The sequence below is a fragment of the Maylandia zebra genome, linkage group LG7 (assembly GCF_041146795.1).
Source record: "Maylandia zebra isolate NMK-2024a linkage group LG7, Mzebra_GT3a, whole genome shotgun sequence".
NCBI classification, from domain to species: domain Eukaryota; kingdom Metazoa; phylum Chordata; class Actinopteri; order Cichliformes; family Cichlidae; genus Maylandia; species Maylandia zebra.
The window spans coordinates 8,829,971-8,848,120 of record NC_135173.1 but is presented as its reverse complement, the minus strand read 5'-3'; the positions used below and the strand labels follow the sequence as shown (position 1 = coordinate 8,848,120).

The 18,150-nt window shown below is 42.0% G+C and overlaps 2 protein-coding genes across 3 annotated transcripts; one reads left to right on the top strand and one right to left on the bottom strand.

Moving 5' to 3' along the window:
- Positions 1–71: 71 nt before the first annotated feature.
- Positions 72–4,883, top strand: bhlhe41 (basic helix-loop-helix family, member e41). Its single transcript, XM_004563454.5, has 5 exons — positions 72–1,212; positions 1,307–1,373; positions 1,546–1,653; positions 1,758–1,869; positions 2,207–4,883. Exons 1-5 carry the CDS (start codon positions 1,151–1,153, stop codon positions 3,148–3,150), a joined length of 1,293 nt encoding a protein of 430 aa, XP_004563511.1. The 5' UTR covers positions 72–1,150; the 3' UTR covers positions 3,151–4,883.
- Positions 4,884–5,785: 902 nt separating this feature from the next.
- Positions 5,786–17,941, bottom strand: rassf8a (Ras association domain family member 8a). 2 transcript variants are annotated; one of them, XM_004563448.5, is made up of 6 exons: positions 17,586–17,941; positions 12,668–12,867; positions 10,394–11,193; positions 10,040–10,237; positions 9,508–9,652; positions 5,786–7,660 (listed from the first exon to the last, which is right to left on the bottom strand). In XM_004563448.5, the coding sequence occupies exons 2-6, from the start codon at positions 12,768–12,770 to the stop codon at positions 7,539–7,541; spliced, it is 1,368 nt and encodes a 455-aa protein (XP_004563505.3). In that variant the 5' UTR covers positions 12,771–12,867; positions 17,586–17,941; the 3' UTR covers positions 5,786–7,538. The 2 variants fall into 2 exon arrangements, with proteins under 2 accessions (XP_004563505.3, XP_004563506.3); XM_004563449.5 differs by having other exon boundaries at positions 17,770–17,941.
- Positions 17,942–18,150: the final 209 nt, after the last annotated feature.

Genomic DNA, 18,150 nt, shown 5'->3' with positions numbered 1-18,150 from the left:
GGAACGAGTAATGTGATCACAAGGCATGTGAGGGCATTACAGTGGCGCAGATTTTAGTGTTTTTGGATCATTTTAACGTTCGCAAGGGAGGAGCAGGTGTCAGTAACAGATGAACTTTATGTGGTTAAACTATAAATATGCAGTAACACATTTATATATAAAAGGTTTTTATTTCTTTTTATCCTCACGCTTCACGTGTTTATCGCGGTCAATACAGAGAACTAACGGGCTTACGAGAAACCGAGGTGTTTGAAGGGGACTGTGATCACTCATCATTTTCAGCACGTCGGACTAACAAGTCACAAAACTTTATCCCGGGACTAATAAAAGAACTGCGACGCACGTGTTTCAGCACACAGCTGGGCCGGTGCCATGGTTACTGACAACGCAGCTTTGGGGAATTGATGTACAACTAAGGTTGTCCTGTCGCACAACAACGTACATAGAGGGTGCAGGGTGCATGAAAACGCATGAGCGCACACATTTTGTGGACTTTAAAAAGCTCACACCCCCATGTTTACGCTCCGTGTTTACGCCACAATAACCTGTCTGCTGTTCAGGCTCGGTCACGTTACGTGACCGGTTCTTGTTTTTATCTCGCGGAGGCTTCTTTCCCGAAGTGCGACTATTCGTGATCAGTTTAGAAGTCTGTGTCTCGCTCCGGCAGCTCAGCGCTTGCACAGCAAACACGAGCTGTGAAGTTTTGTAGCCCATAAAACTAGATGCAAAACCGCTGCATCTGAGGATCATTATTCTACCTCGCTCCACGCGCCTGCGTCTGCTCCTTTGCATTTTGCGCACGAATCACGTTTCAGCAGCCTGGTCAAAATGGCCTGGACTTAGTCGCCATAGAAGCAGCGTCGATAGCTGCAATATTACAGACAAGGTCTAATTACCGGACTTTGTGCTGGTGCAGCCTACACGTGAGTCGGAAGCTGTTCCCAACCGGAGGCGCGCGTGCGCTCTAACCACAGAGCCGACGGCTTTGCAAAGTGGCAGCTCAGGGAACTATAGACATCAGTCTGACGCGCAGCTCCACTGGAGGACACGCACTGTGCATTATCTGCCTCAGCCGTCCACGCGTGGGTTGTTGGAATAACAAACATTCCCAAAAGAAGCTCAGAAGAAGCAAAGAACCAGCAGAGGAGAGATGGATGAACGAATACCGCATTTACAGGACAGACAGTTCATGGAGCACGCGGATTTCTTGGGGTGAGTATCGCTTTTGGCAAACTCTGTCAAAGTATGCCTAATAAACTGTCATGATGACCTGGTGAATAATCTGACACTTTCCCCGTGTCCGTAGGGTGGATTACCCCTCACTCTACATGTGTAAATCCAAAAGAGGAATAAAGCGAGAGGATGGTGGGAAGGTGCGCGCGTTGTTTTTAAAAAAAAAAAATATTATTATTCTAATATGTAGCTTGTTTTCACAGTTGTTCCTTAAAAATACCACAAATGATATGAAACACACTGTAACTAGTGTTATAGTGTTACTAGCGTGTTCCTGTTCTGATTAATTAAACACTCGTATTTTGTCAGCAGGACGCATACAAGTTACCACACCGGTTGATAGAGAAGAAGCGGAGAGACAGAATCAACGAATGTATAGGGCAGCTGAAGGATTTGTTACCCGAACATCTCAAGCTGTCGGTGAGATCACGAAATCATGAAAAGTTTTATACGTGCTCAGGACATGGCTTTACATGACAGAGACCTCGTAAACAGCCAAACACAACCTCTGATTTTCTCCACAGACGCTCGGGCACTTGGAGAAGGCAGTCGTCCTGGAGTTAACGCTGAAACACTTAAACGCGCTGACTGCTGTCACTGAGCAGCAGCACCAGAAGATTATTGCTTTGCAGAATGGTAAGATGAACGAACTCAATCCTCATATACATAAAGTTTTGTAAAGAAACTGCACTTCTTGACAATAATTAAATGGATATGGGTTTTTATCATTTAACTGACCGGATTTGGGGAAACTTTATTAATCTCCGTTTTTAAAATAGCAGAACGAGCAGAATTGAAGAAAGAGGAGCTAGAGTAGACTCAGCTTGGATGCTTTATTGTGTATTTCAAGATTCTTCCTATTAATACCGCATCTGTTCACTTTGTCTGAGTCGCTAGCCTCGTCTCGTCACTAGTTATGATGAGCATCTTACAGAATAATGATCTGTTACTCTTCAAACTCCTTGCTTCGCAGGAGACCGGTCGATGAAATCTTCCATTCACGCTGATCTGGATGCGTTCCACTCCGGATTCCAGGCCTGTGCCAAAGAGGTCCTGCAATACCTGAGTCAGTTTGAGAACTGGACAGCACGGGAGCAGAGGTGCGCGCAGCTGATCAACCACCTTCACAAGGTGCTGGCGCAGTTCCAGCCCGGCGCGCAGCCACTACAACACCAGCTGCCCGCCGGGGACGCACAGGATGGTCAGAAATCTGACAGCCAAGCCAACTGTGTCCCCGTCATCCAGAGGACCCAGGGTGGAGAGCTCAACGAGAATGACACAGACACGGACAGTGGATACGGGGGCGAGGCAGAAAAGAGCGATGGCAAAGATAAAGAATGTGAGCGCAATAAGGCGCAGGGACCAAAGGCAGTGAAAATCAAGCAAGAGTTCGGAGATGAGCGGGCTGCCAAAAAACCAAAGATGAGCTGGCCTGTGAACGGGGCAGGGGGCGCAGACCTCACCAGGCCCGACGTGGCGTTTATGAACTCTCTGATGGGAATAAGCAGTGTGGGACAGCAGACACCGATTTGCATGCCTTTCTACTTCATTAACCCCTCAGCCGCTGCTTCTTACATGCCTTTTTTCGACAAGAACAACATTGAAAAGTACATGTACCCTGCGGCGGCCGCCCTTGCTTCCCCTTTCCCTTGGCTATATCCCGCTCACGCCTCAGCGGCGGCGGCGGCGGCCGCTGCTGCCGCGTTCCCCGGCCTGTCTGCGCACTTTGGAGCCGCTTCTCAGTCCAAGGACTCACCCTCTCTAGACACCGACGGGTCACTCGAGGCTGACGAGGGCTCACCTGAGGAGCGCGAGGAGAGTCCCGCTAGTGACGACGGAGAGGGTGACGTAGGCGACACGTCCCACGAGAGCAAGAGTAGCTCACACGACCAGTTTTCTGGGTGTCAGAGGAGCTAATTAGTCCGTGTTACCTCTCTGCGCATTCTCGAGGAGTTTATGTATCTTCATTTTTTTTTAAATAATTAGGCTAGTTTTAAACGGGGTTTCACAGGAGAGTTGCTCGTGTACAATATCTTGGCGAAAGAGAGGACAGTTGTGACGGCGCGTGCCTTTTGCACTTATGCTAGATTAAACAATCTGAATGATTATCGACAATGATTGACACTACACGGCCGTGTTGTGCTGGAGTTAGTTTTTTTATCCTCTTTGATAAACTATTTTGACATGGCAGCATTGGTGCCAAAACTTTGAGTACTGCAGCAGTGCGCAATATTCCAGTCAATGAGTCTCTTTGGATGTATGAAGTTGCAACTGACCTCTGCCAAGATTATTAATAACTTGGCTGACTCTGACTGTAAATATTATTACCTGAAAGATTCATTACCATGTAAATGTGTACTAAATGGGGCCTATAAAATGGGTGGTCCTGGAAGTGCATCTATCCCCAACTTTGCATGGGTAAGCTGGGAGGCACATTACTGTACCTCCTGAGAACTGAAACGCATCCCCCTTTCAGAACATACACAGACAGCATCTCCATCATACACAACACATATAAAAGTCTCATGTTTTAATAAAACATTTGTAATACATTCACGGGAGAGGTGTTATGCATAAATTCCTTCATTTCACTCCCACTAAAGTTACTCTGGTTTCCGTTGCTTTCTGTATCCTTGTGGCAAAAAAAGAAATAAAAAGAAGAAAGAAACAGATGTAATAAAACCATTAATGGAGAGACAAAGCCTTCATTCATAAGGATTTGCTTGACCAGCATATTGTACATCCCCTGACTGAAGCATTTCTGCACAGAGATGCAGTGACCTTCTGTACCTCCAGGAAACATTGTAGGATAGCACCTTAAAGATCTTTGATATTGAATGTACCTGTATTTTCCCAGCTGTTAAAGTTTGTATGTAGAATGGCATTGCTCTTTGAGTTACTCTTTTAAGTGCACTTTTTCTGCTTTTACCCACTCCACCCTGAAAAGTCATCTCATCATTAAAGTAAATCATTATAGTTCTCTTTGAACCTTTCTATTGTGTTGTCTTGAAATTTAAAAAAAAAAAAGATTTTGTTCCATCAATGAAAAGAGATATTGGATATTTTGTGATGATTCCATGCAGTAAAGTGGGAGTTAACCAAGTTGCCAGATTTTACAAAAAACTGATTTCTAGCTCTTTCAGGGGTTAAAATCACAATCAAGTTTGAAAACCCTGAACCCAACTACACATCAGGTCATCATCTGGGATACTGTGCTATCATCATGTAAAACCATAGTTTTTTTGTTTTGTTTTTTTTAAATGGTCTAAAACTGGGAAAGAAAGTCTGGTCATTTTAAGAACTTTATCCTGGCCTCTTTTTTATAAATAATTCCCACTAAGTATAGTGCTGTTCTGCTTTTTCAGATTTCTCATTGTATTTCGCCTACATGACATTGCTTTTGTAGTTTTCCTCAGCTGGGTTTTTGCCTCAGATCTGTTATCAGCTGTTCTATAAAGTGGCATGTGTGTTTGTAAATAGGTTTTTGTGAATATATCAAGAAGTATACATGTCTTTGTCAATGTTGTAGAAGTCTATGGATTTTTTTTAAAGACTTAACTGAGCAACTGTTGCACATTTCGTTAATGCTTTACACATATGCTGTTCTAAATTATTGCTGATGAGTTGTAAAATAAATATCAAAATCTGAACATTGCAGATTACTTATTATTCTACACCAGTTTTTCATGTCTTCACAGTCTTACGTGCAATAAAATCCAGCTTCGGTCATTGTCTATTAATAAGCAACAAGTACATACACGTGTAACATAGGTCACGAGAAACAATACAAAATATTGGACAGCATTAGTATAATGGGATTAATGAATAATAAAAATATTAGAAGTTCAATGGGTGGAATGTAATGCTACACATCAGCTGACAGGTCACAGCAGAGGAATGTACAGTAAGCCAAGGCTTTAAACAAAAGTCATGTGATAAAAGGGGTGATGAAGTGAGATTATAGTCTGTCTGTACAGGCTGAAGAAAAACAGGGGGCCCTCATTCCAACCTGTCAAAAGCTTTAAACAAGGTTAAAACCCGTCTTTGTTGTTGCCGTTAATTGGCTTGTCGCAATATCATTTTAATATTAACATGGCATTCCAGTTTCTCACCTTTTTTTTTTTTTTTTTTTGAAGCAATCTTGGTAACGGTATAAACAAGTTCATTATACATGTTCCATCATTGTTGATGGAATAAGACCCACACTACAAATCCAACAACAACAAAATTCAAAAAAAGTCATTATTATGGTACAAAAAAGAAAAACCCTTGAAAGTTTAGATTGTTTTTGGTGAAATGAAGTTTCACCAAAAACATACTTTTTCTAAACAGCTCATTTTCATATTCTAACATTATTCTTTTTCCTCACTGCATTCTTTTGCATGTAAACATACCCAACTCCTGAGCATTTCCCACCATGTTTGCCTCAATTACAAAGTAAATGTCTCCCCCTACTGGTGAAAAGCGGAAACACTATACAACGTAGTACAGAATCTTTTTCATTTACACCCATGGGCTGTTTTTAACACTTACATCAAGCACCAGCGACACATTTAATTTTGTCAGATGGTTTATTGAACCATGCAATCCATGTCATATCAGCAACCTGTTACAGCCATACATCTGTCAACACTTTGCAGTATATTAAGGCAGAGAAGAAGAAGAAAAAACAACAACAAAAAACAGGTTATGTACAGTCGACATCTTACGCTTTTCTAGAAGATATGCAGCTGTAAACAACGACCATAACTATGAGACAGTACTGATCCAACCTACAGTATAAATGTGCTGCATGACAAGTAATAAATCTAAACTAATGTTTACTTCATTTTACAGCACTACTGTTATGGTGACAATAATACACCAAGGGGAAAAAAAGCATGAAAACTAATGTACTTTCCTTCCACAGGGACACAAAAAAACAAAACAAACAAAAAAACAACAACTATAGAAAAAAAATACTATATACTCTTTGCTGCTGTGCCGTTTTAGCTTCTCTCACTAATATCTACTCACATTTGGTCTAAACTGGCTCATTCCTTAAATGGCCCCACTAAAGATTTACTGTACATTATTTGAATACACCCACTGTGGAATTGATATAAGGCACTTTGATGTAATTAGCAGCTGGACTACAACCCAAGGAGTTCACACGTTTGTGTTCGCGTGCACACACACACGCGTGCACACACACACACACGCACGCACGCACGCGCACGCACGCGCGCACACACACACACACACACACACTTTACTACTTAATAAGGGCTTCATACCTTGGCTATTTTGATGCGCATAGTTACAAACAAACTCTAATAGACACACTAGCTTAGCTGGAACTATCCACCCTATTACTACATGCCTCCATTTTCAGATATAACTAACAGATTAAATGGAGTGTGGTTGCTGTGCACATTCATATATGGACAACATAATCATGCATCAAGACCTGCCTATCTTTGGCCACATGATAATCAAGAAAAACAAGCATAACACATTTGGCAAAAATATAGTGTGAGGACACAAAATGAAGAAAAAAAACAAACAAAAAACAAAAATCAGTGTAAAAGGATTAATAACACCATTTCAGTGTGCAGATATTACTGCAGGAATGAGGAACAGCATTGGTATGACGGTAAATGCACCGCTTGGTAATAAAATATACTAATCCACTAAATAAAGATGAAAAGTAAGAAAACATATTTACAATAAGCCATCATTTTGGTGCATACAGAATGCAACATTCTACAGTAAGGAAAGCATTTGTGCATAGTTTTAATTTGAACAAAGATCGCAGGAATAGATTCTGATATGCAAAATGATGGATTGTTCACAATTTTACTCTAAGTAGATCCTTCACTTATTTAAGAATCAGCTGATTTTAAAGACACAAGGTTCATAGGTTCACATACCCAAAATTCCAAAGGCAATAGTTTTGATTCACCATGCTATGCAGAAAACAATAAACATCATTCAGCAGGTACTGAAGTGAGAGTACATCAGGTGGATATGTTTATAACAAAAAGCCAGATGTTTACATGGTAATTTATTGGTTCTGTTATCATTTTTTTTTCATGCCATAGCTGCTAACCATCTCTCATTCCTACCAAGTGCTCCATGCCTTTTAGTCAAAGATTACATCTTCAAAGTAAAGGTTGCCTTAATTGAGAAAAAAAACAAAAACAGTGCATAGTAGTGTGCTACGGAGGCATTCTGTACTAAAATATCAACTTACAAAACTGTTCTGGGGTGAAACTGGCTGTTGGCACGGGGGCAAGATGTGTTGCTTCCACAGCAGAACCGTCTCACACATAGATCCCTTCTGGGTTCAGACCAGAGCTGAGAGGACTGTGAAGGGCCCGGAGATGATTGGGCATTGGGTGGGTTGACACAGGGCGCTTTAACGAGCCAGACAGGGGCACTAAATCTAACAACAAATATAAAAACATCACCAAAATGAGAAACAATAATTATCAAGAGCATTTCAAAATTTTAATAATAAAAGCATTGGACTGTGGCAAGCGGCATCAAAGACTAACATTTAGCTTTTTTTTTTTTTTTTTGATTGAAAACTTGATTTATGATCAACTAATGCCCCAAAGCTTATGAATAAATGCAAATTTTAATGGTGAGATTTCCAAATGACAACCATTAGTTAAAAACATACACATGCTGATGATGTAATGCAGTGTAATTTTGCTAAACGGGCACCAGGGGGCAGGATTGGGCCATGCAAAGAATCAGCCAGTGCAGTTAATTTTAATGGCCAGGAACTAAACCTTTGTTGATTTACACTCTGCACTGAAAGAAGATCATCATCAACCCTCCATTATTACTTTTCATAATGAGAAACTATTACCATGAAGTGCATCTAAGAGATCCAATGGTGTAAACAGTTCAATTCAATTAGCACAAATCCAATGTGGCATACATTATTACACCATCAGTATAACCAAACTATATAACCAGCTTCACTATATGCACAGTAAATGGAATTCATTCAGATGAATGACTTCATTTAAATAAAGCGATTCAATATTCAGTATTAATAAACGGAAATCCAGGTTTTTATTTACTTAAAAATAAATGCTCAGTTTTTAAGGAGGTGTGAATGTGGAGTACCAAAATCATTCCTGTGCATGAGAATAAAGGCTTAATTATTATCATATTTATGCCTTTGCATTTATACATTTGGTTCTGAGGTTGTTTTTTTAATGTTTTTACAAAGGCTGAATTGCAAAACTTAAGAGTTATATCCAACTGTGGGTTGGTATCGTAAAGTTTTTAACAACTAGCTGGATGATGGTTCATTTCCTTTGTTGCATTACTTTCTCACTGAGTGCTCTTAATTTATGTGTCAGCTGTCTGACGGTTTCTTGTAGGATGAGATAGCTTTGGTCCAATGACCCACCACAGAAACTTCTGAAGATGTGAAGGAGTCAAGAATAAATAAACGTAGCAAACAACTGATACTAGGTCTCCCTTTATCCAGACTGATGTGAAGATTAAAACTGCCACTGAAGGGGGTAATAAACTAGGTCTGAGCCCTTTACCTACCACAGTTTTCAGCAGGATAATCTCTCTCTCTTTCTCTCACGCAAACATACACTTAAGCTTTTATCCTACATAATAAAGAACTCTCACTCTTGCTCCCTATGAACATACATGGGCATACTGAGCTCCCTAGCAACCTTGCCTTGAGCCTTTGCCTTCCCAGTTTAACGAGTCAGTTGATGGGACAAGGTGAGGGAGAGCCATCGAGATACTTTTTTCTACCTACCAGTAATCTAATTTGAATCCCTAAAACCAAGTCTCGGCCCTCAGCAGTTGGTCTCTACCTGCTGGTCCAAGGTGAATACAATCCCTACAGTTTACAATGAGATTAAGCTCAAAGAAAACAAACACTTAAACACACAGCAGAGTCATTTTCACTCAGCATGCTGTTAAGACACGAGGCAGCAGAATAATGAGCACCTTGATGGAACAGACTGACTGTATTAATGCACAGGCAAACTCAATCTCAGCTTTCTTACTTCATTAAAAGAAAAAAAAAAAGATCACATGTTAAGCATGTGAAAAACCACCAAAGGCACGCTGCAATTTGACATACCATTAGTTCAAAGAAACCACTGTTACAGACTCCACACTTTGGCTAAAAAAAAAAAGCATCCATATTGCAATACGGAGTTGTAGTTACATATTTTACTCCAAAGAAAACTTCCCAGAAGACCCGAAACAGCTACTTATTCAATGTTTGGAAGAAAATTTCAATACCTATACCGGGGCTGTTGTGGGTACTTCCTTCCTCAGCAGGTTCAGCTGGCAGTACAGTGACCTTGGTGCCAGTCTGCTTGATGAACTGCTGCAGGTTAACCTGCCTCAGCTCCTTGGTCAGCTGCTCCAGGTCATGCTGCATGTCCTTCAATAAAAAAAACACAGCAGTGGGAGAAATTATTTTTCAGAAGACCGCAAAGCATTACCAGCAGCTTCAGACAGCTTCTTTTTCCATGAAAAGTTCAGACAAATGCTCAAAATGTTTGACTAATTAAAAAAAAAAAAAAAAAAACAACAACAACAAAACCATCACATAGAACAACAGCACTTGTTTGTTATCTGTGGTTTGTTATCAGTGTTTCCTATTGATTCTAAATTGAGTGAGTAATACTCAGCACTCCTCTATCACTGTTCCTCACAGCTTAGAGGAACAGTGCTAAAGAAGAGCTTGCTGATAGAGTTGTGTTATAATTACATCATTCTGCAGCAGTGTTTTCATAGAAAGTTTGCACACTGCATTCAAATCAGTTACCTGCAATTTCTTGCTACTCTGTCCAAGCGACCTGTCCACAGCTTTGCAACTGCTCTCCAGCTGGACAGCCTGTCTTTCTTGGGCCTTCAATTCTGATTTGATCCTAAGGACCTGAGCCCGAGCCTCAGCCTCACTGACCCACTGGGTCTCCTGCCGCTCTCTCTGCAGTTTCTCTTCTTCCAGGCCTGCCTCTACACCCTGAAGGTGGAAGAAAAAGAAAGAAACTAAACTACTCAGGAAAAGGAAGGAAGAAAAGATGACTAGAAAGTCTGTAAAACCTTTGAAACAATGATAAAAACGTATTTTCCGCCCACAAATCCAATCTAACAAAAAAAGCTCCCACATACAACACACCTGCACCATTGCCAGTTTCTCCTCAATCTCCAGTTCACAGCTCTGCAGACGCCCACGAAGCTCCTGCAGCCTTTCCTCCAGCTGTCTCTCACTTTCAAGCTCAATTTGTAGCTCAGTGGCCCAAAACTCCTCTTCCTCCATCTCCACCTCATTCTTCCTCAGGTACTTCTCCAACCTCAGGATCTCCTCTATTAACCCTCCACCTACACCTGGGTTCCCAGCGCACCCTTCACCTCGCCCCCCTCGTCCTTCAGCCCAGACTTGAAGTTCAGCTTCATAGGCCTCAAGCTTTTTTTCCAACACGTTGAGAGTTTCTCTCTGCAGACCGACCAGCCTGACAAGATCTTCCATGCGGCAGGCCCAAAGGCTGGGGGACGTGGTCCCGATAGTGGGTCCAGCATGGTGAAGACTTCCTCCATTTCCTAGAAGAAGCCTTCGTTTGGCTTCGGCTTCACCAATCCGGCCTCCGCTCAGTATCTCCCTAAGGCTTCTGGGTGCACCAGTGAATGTAAGAGACTTGCGGCGGGGTTCACGGCGGCGAAGGGAGCGATCATTGGGATGACGAAGCTTTGCAAGCGGAGGGAGGCTTTGTCGATGCAAACCGCGTTCTGGCCCCCTGAGAGGGGGCCCTTCTGAGGGGGGTCTTTCAGTCAGTGAAGGGCCTGTGCGGTGCAGGATCAGCTGGACATCACCAGCATACTGGCCCCAAGTGTTCAGGGAAGCCACGGGGCTTTCATGAGGGGCTAAGTGACGCTCAGTGTCGCGCCATTTTTCTACAAGAGTGTATCTTCCAGTGCGACCTGAAAACAACACAGTATAGCACATTTACATTTACGTGACAACTGCTGCTAGAAAAAAATCTCTAAAACAAAGTCATAGAAATGCAGTTGTGATGTGATCAACATACACTAAACATTAACTAAGAAAACTTGGGTCCTAATATTCAACTGGATGTTGAGACGACAAAGTCTGAAAGATGTGCGTCTAGCATTCAAACTCCAGAGATCCCATTCTGATCAGGTATCTGTGGGAAATGCTGGAAAAACTACCTTATGAACCTAAAGACCTGCCACCAGCAAACCAGTGCCAAGAGTCCCACTTTCACACCATATTCTGGCAGGACAAGGGAGACCTACAAATATTATGCAAGTGGTTTTAATTGATTGGTGTTTACAATCTTTCCAACCTTTAAACCATTAGCACACACAGATTAGAATGATGACCTCATTGGAATGATTTTTCTGGCTGCATTAACAATAACAGTTAACAATTTCACCCAGCTTATTTACATGGTTTCTGAAACACCTTATAGTGGTTTTTATAACTGCAGCAAGAGCATTGAGTCTCACACTATAGAGTACAGTCTGAACATACTGTAAAAATACTGTCTGGAATACAGAACATTCAGCCTAAACAGGATGCGAGCTGCACAGATCTGCATTGTTGGGGTGTTATTAAGCGATTTCAGCTCAATGAGCAATTCTTTCACAGTACATTTCATTCAATGATTATAACAAAGAAACTGCTTTCTGCTGTTTAGGGAAAACGTAGACACAACACTTAGTAGTAGAGTGCAGACAGAAAAGGTTTAAGTACCAGATCAATACTGATGTCTGATCACTTAACATGGCGTTAAAAAGCAAAGGAGGGGGCTCAGAAGTGCTGCTTTCTCAGTTTGGCAGGAGACTGAGGGATGAGTCAGACTTTCCTTCCTCCCCCTCCTCCTACCCTGGGCTTTGTGGAAAGTGATGTCAATACAGTATGCTCAAGTGCCCCTATTCTTGCAGGAACCATATGGAAAGAGAGAGTAGGGTGTTGAGATTTAAGGAAGTACCAATGAAGCCTATGACCCACTACATCTCTGCAGGGACTTAGCATGTAGGCAGGAGAGTCTGTTTTTTCACTTCATTAGGACTTACTTGGCATTTAGGGGATTTAAACCAAGATTAAAGCTTTGTGGGTTGGCTAACGCATAAAAATACACTTGATGAAAGTTAATGTCTGTTCAGTGTTTGTGGTATTAAAAAAATATTTGTAAACTATTCAACCATTGGGCCAACATGTATAAGAAAAAGAATTTATTAATATTAGCCAATTATCAGTGTCTTTTTACAGCAGGTGTAACCTTTCATGTTTTCATGATGACATTTTTGTGCAGAAATCAGTTACTTACTGATGCATGACAATACTAATACATTCACACTACTTGAATCATTTTGAATGAACTTCTTTAGGTGTGCTTATTGTAGCTTTCATAAAATAGGGATTATTTACCTATGGCCTGTGCCAGAGCAATCACCACTTCCTGGCAGGTGGTTGCCTCAGTGACCCCACAGACAACCCTCTGGACTCCATCCACCCATACCTTGAGCTCCATGCTGGGTCAGAAGCAAGGGGGCCGGGTGCTGCGTGCTGGCCCCAACATTACTGAAGGTGGCAATGGCAGGGCAGCGGAAGCCCCTCTGATTAATTCGCTGTGGAGAGAACAAGGGGAAACAGGAAGTCTTTAGTCTGCATGTACTCAAGGCCAAAGGTGTATACTTCCTACTTGTTAACAAGAACCCAGTTGAGAAGGGAAAAATAATAATGTGGAGGTAGAGTGGCGCTATTTTCGCAGTAGGTTAAGGTAAGAAATAATCCAGTGAGAGTGACTCAAAGAGACTGGCATGCCAGGGCCAGCTGGCCATAACGCTGTTGTTTTGTTCTTCTCTATGAATAGGTACATGTCTGTTGGGGGTGCAGGAAGAGAGTGCCAGGAGACATTCCCAAGGCCAGTTCCTGCTTTTGTACAGCTGCGACGAAAGAAAGATTAACTCAGTTAGCAGGGTGGACAGAAACAGAGAAGGAATGTAAATGTAATTTAAAACAAAGGAAAGAAAGAATTACAACACAGGGGAGTAGAGATTCGTTTTGGATGCGTGCTCACGGTTCTGTAAAATGGCCGTGGCATGTATATCGTATTGACAGAATCCCTTATTCTCCACTGTGGAACAATACAGCAAAATACAAGAAAAGATGTATCCTCGTGAAGTTTGTTTAATATTAACATTGACTGATTTATACCAACAGCTATGTGGCTATGCCTATGAAAGCTGGTTACTTACACAAAGATGTAAATAACCAGTGACAAAACACCACACAAGAAACAAGAATCTACATGGAGGCATCTGTCGACATGCACTTCAAGGACAGCAACCGAATGAATGCATACTTTCTCTGCAGACCTGTATCACTCTCCATGAATCTAACCTTCAATGCACCTACACTACTGTGTCAAAAGGTTCTTTTGTTCACCCCCCGCCCCGCCGTTAAACCTCCTGTACGCCCCACATATCCCCTGTCCACAACCCCAAAGTCACCATCGCCAATAGTTTTTCTAAATATGGTCAAGACGTTGTGCAGTGCTACAAGGTATGGTATGCAAGAATAGAGAAACAGAAGTAGACTTCTTAATAATATTTACTGTTTTAAAAGATGGTCCTCAAAGCCTATCAGAAATTGAAGTTGATATTTTTAAAATGATTGGCTGTTTTTAAATTTCTAAAAACAGCCAAAGTGTTGGATTAAAAAAAAATTTAAAAAAATATTTTAATCCTCCAATTTTCATAATACTGACTGAAGAATTTTCTACCTATCTGCAATACAAAAAGCAGAAAAGCAAAAACCCTAGGTAGTTTCATTGCAGTGTGTGTTATGTATGTATGTGCACTAGTGTCATCTAGTTTCAGTGCTATTATCCTTCTTTTAAAACAGAACCTAAATGGCATTACATGCTTGAAGGACGTAGAGGAACATGAATAACGGCCAACACATGCAGACGCTTAGATTTTTCTGCCATCACCCAAAAGACCTTTTTCCAGGGGGGCGTAGAAACAGTAACAGGCACTGATTAGGTCTTGATGCAAAGCAGTCATAGTGGAGCAGCCAGAGGTGATCAGCCATTCTGATTGGAAGAAAAAAAGAAAAAAAAACAAAAAAACTATAGCAACACTTCCAGACTAATGGCATCTGGCTGAAAAGGATTTTAAAAAGACCACTGCATGGAACACTTTGTATTTCACTGGCATTAGAAATATCTGCTGGCTGATTCAGGGCTTCTTCTTTGCAAAAGCTCTATAAGACTCAGAGGGGAATTTACAAATGTCACTCGGTTTAGTCCAGGCTTGCAACATTTGTATTCATTACCATTAACCCAACTGATGATACAGGCACAGCGGTGCGAGGCAGAGTGCCATCCTGAGCCCTGCAAGCTCCATTCCTCTGGCCAGTCAAAGCCACAGCCTGGGGAGATGCCCGCCTGCTGATTTGGGCAGCTTGTGTTTTGCCAGAGAAGCATTTCACAAGACAGAGAAACACTCGAATTTCTGCAAATTCTGCTTAAGCCCATTTGAGCCATGATCAGCTGCATAAAAAAAAACAACAATCCCAAATGACTTTAGTGACCGCTCACATTTGTTTCGGTCTGGTATTGGTTAAGTAGTCTTCTTTGAGTAGTGAGGTGTACGAGCAGAAATGAGCAGCCTGCCTGGCCGGCTGCTGATGACACTTCTCCAGACCTACAGGAGCACACCAAGCTGGCAGGGAAAAGGCTTCTACTGGCTGCTGCTGTAAACAAGCTACCATATGCTCCTGTGGGTGTTTCAGCACAACCAACACATTTCAGTAACATACAGTATACAGAAATACTGTAGGAGTTTCAATGTTAGAGCTTAAATACGGAACTGCGTCTTGGATTTACAGTCTGTCAGCCATCGCGATCTGGCAGGTGTATTGTGCATTTTATCAGTATGCTGAACAAGGAGACATCAAAGCCAGTGTGCTTCACCAAGGAAAAGGCCTGTAAAGCAGCAAAAACAAAACAAAACACAAGACTATGAAATAAAATTGTTCTTATAAAATTCCAGTTCCTGTCTATATTTGCTAACCATTGTTCAACAAGGTGGTAAACAATGCTACTAGCAGAGGTTCAGGCATTCAGGCATTATTGGAATTCGTATTCAGCATCTTTATTAATAAAGATTTATAGCAGAAGCCTTCTGAGATTTAAAACTCCCCCACACTGCTGTTAACTAAATACAATAGGATCCTTCTTACAGACTGGAGCAACAAAAGTCTTCTCTAAACCTTCCAGCCTATTACTTACCAAACTTTAATTCAAATTGCACACCCTGCAGGGAAGCATGTAATTAGTAGCAATTTATACTCTGCTGTAATTGGTAACAGACCTGTTGTGAAATAGATCACTGTGAGCAGCCAGAGACAGATGATGGTTTTATCGTGGAGGCGACTGGGTTGGAACAAACAGGAGTAATCTACTGCTTCCCTTTTAGTCAAGCGCTACAACTACATAAACAAGTATAATCCCTGGCCTTAAATCACTTGTGTGAGGCAAAAGTTTTTAATTAATGTAAGACACGCTGACATCATGGAACAATTGTGGCTAAAAGTTATCCATCTTGCACTGATGACCAGATAAAGAAGTTCCTGTTCACAGATATGCCAGCCTAGAGTGTGTACAATGTCCTGTGCAACTGTAAACATCACAGAGCATGGTAAGGACCAGAGAAAAGCCTTGATCCTGGAGAGTGAAAACTGATAACATACAGGGTATGCATTCCTGGGCTGTGAGAATCCAATAGGCCATGACTAAGAGATAAGAAAGCTATGGGGTCCTTTGCATAGTGATACTGGTGGCTATGGAAAGTACAACAGTAGGTAATGGCACCTAAATAACATGAACCTACAATAATAATAATTACAAGGTCAGAAAAATTGCGTTTGCAAGGCTCAAACTGAGGATTTCCAATTGATGGTTGTTGTCCATTTATTGCACCTATACTAAATCCGCTGAAAACGTAGCAGAAGATAATAGATTGCATTCAACATACTTATTACATGTGAAGCTTTTTAAATGTGTGTGCCTTAAGTAAATGCCCCAAGCCACCAAAGTAACCCCAAAAATAAGGACAAAAATGTTTCCAGCACTTCCTCAGAATTTGTGTTTTCGCTCTGAAGATAGGAGAGTTTGGGATTAAACCCCCATCCAGTTAGGCTACACCCAGCACCCACAGCTCTTGGGATGTCTCCAGTGGCCCCTTGCCCTGGAGCTACTCCTCTCTCTTTTTTTCTGTCTGGTTGATATTAAACTATTAAGCGCTGAAGCAACCTCCCCCATTTGGGAGGTCAGTGCTGGCAGAATCTGGAACATCTGGACAGCACGTTCAGCCAGCAATAATGCCGCCTTTGTTCCCTTGCCATATTCTCTGCTCACTAGCCAGCTTTAAAGAGCCAGAGGGCCAAGCAGCAGGCTCCTGCAGCAGGGCAGCACAGCGGCGGCTCAGCGGGGCAACCAGAGGCCTTTGGCCAATTTCTTTTACATGTTACTGTGGTTTGCAAAGCTGCAGCTGTGAGTCAAACTGTTGCGTATGCGTTTATAGAACTCAAATGGTTTTTACAGGAGCAACTGAAGTGGCAGCCACGAAAAAAAATGTGCCAATTATATATATATTTTTCCAGTCTGTAGGTGGTTGTTTTCAGCCTGGTCTTCATGGTTCTTTACAGAATGCAGAAAAGACCACCAAATGACTCGATTCCGCTACAAAACCCAAGTAATGCTCCAAGGCTGCAGAGAATAAGACATTGTGCAAGTGCAACAACTCTACAGGTTGGTTCTGCTGCACTTGGTGTGTGTGTGTCAAAGTGGTTAAAGCACTGGAGCTTTAGACACAATAAACCAAGTGGCTCTATATGCAGATTATTAAATTATTAAACATGCATACATACTTTTGAGACCATACGAGCTTGACATATTTGCAGAAGAAGCTGCAGCTTACCCGATATTGTGGAAAAACCCGGGGCAAGCCAACACAACACGGGCAAACATAGACTTTGAGCACGTCACATGATTGTAACTGACAATATTTCTAAAATTCACATGAAAGAACGCAAGGAGCATTGTGAGCTGAAACACCTCAAAAACAAGCACCTTCTAGCTGCTTGTGTAGCTCGAGCTGTAGTGGGTGTTGAGTGGGAGGAAGCCCGAGAAATGGCGATAGTGGGCTGTAGTGGGTCCTAAGCAGTCTAACTAAATTCTACTACAGAAATGTTTCCGTTATCTCCGCCTTACACGCAACTACAGCGGACTCAGCTGCGGCGCAATCTGCGAATAATCAACGTTGCGTAACGGTCTTACCTTTGCTGGATTAAAGTTAGTCCTTCCTGTCCGGACCGAAGTTTAGAGGGAAAACACAGGTAGAGGAGAGAATTCCGCAAAATTCGTCCTCCTTTTTCAGCATTGCCCAGTAAATCACTACCAACGAACTGCGACAAAGTCACGTTTCGAAAACAGAAAAAAAACAGAGGCTTAGGAAACCCACCGAAAACAGATGAACTGTCGCTTCAATCCGCGGTCCGAAAGTTTGTGTCAGTCCTCTCTAGGCACACAGTCTTTTGCGGTCTCACCAATAAGCTGCGGAAAAAGCCCCTCTCCCCCGTTTCATTACTCCTGCTGGAGTCGCATTGGAACTGGGACGCACCGCAAGGCATTGTGGACTGTTTTAAAGCTGCAATACACTGTGAGGGGGAGGATGACTTCCAGCCAACTTTTACAGATCCGCAGACTTTTTAAAAGAAGAAGAAAGATACCATGCAGGGTTTTCTTACATAAGGAAATACTGGGATAAGGGGGGATGTCGCGTAGGCTGTGACTGAAAATCTGCCCGTGAGAGAGCGAAAAAGCTTTGAACTACAGTTAGACT

Excerpts from the sequence above, each read along its gene's own strand:
- rassf8a (XM_004563448.5), bottom strand. The coding sequence starts at position 12,770 with ATGGAGCTCAAGGTATGGGTGGATGGAGTCCAGAGGGTTGTCTGTGGG. Across the intron at positions 10,238-10,393 it reads AGAAACTGGCAATGGTGCAG|GGTGTAGAGGCAGGCCTGGA; the intron begins GTGTGTTGTATG and ends TTCCACCTTCAG. Across the intron at positions 9,653-10,039 it reads AGAGTAGCAAGAAATTGCAG|GACATGCAGCATGACCTGGA; the intron begins GTAACTGATTTG and ends TTTTTATTGAAG.
- bhlhe41 (XM_004563454.5), top strand. The coding sequence starts at position 1,151 with ATGGATGAACGAATACCGCATTTACAGGACAGACAGTTCATGGAGCAC. Across the intron at positions 1,374-1,545 it reads AGCGAGAGGATGGTGGGAAG|GACGCATACAAGTTACCACA; the intron begins GTGCGCGCGTTG and ends TTTTGTCAGCAG. Across the intron at positions 1,870-2,206 it reads GATTATTGCTTTGCAGAATG|GAGACCGGTCGATGAAATCT; the intron begins GTAAGATGAACG and ends CTTGCTTCGCAG.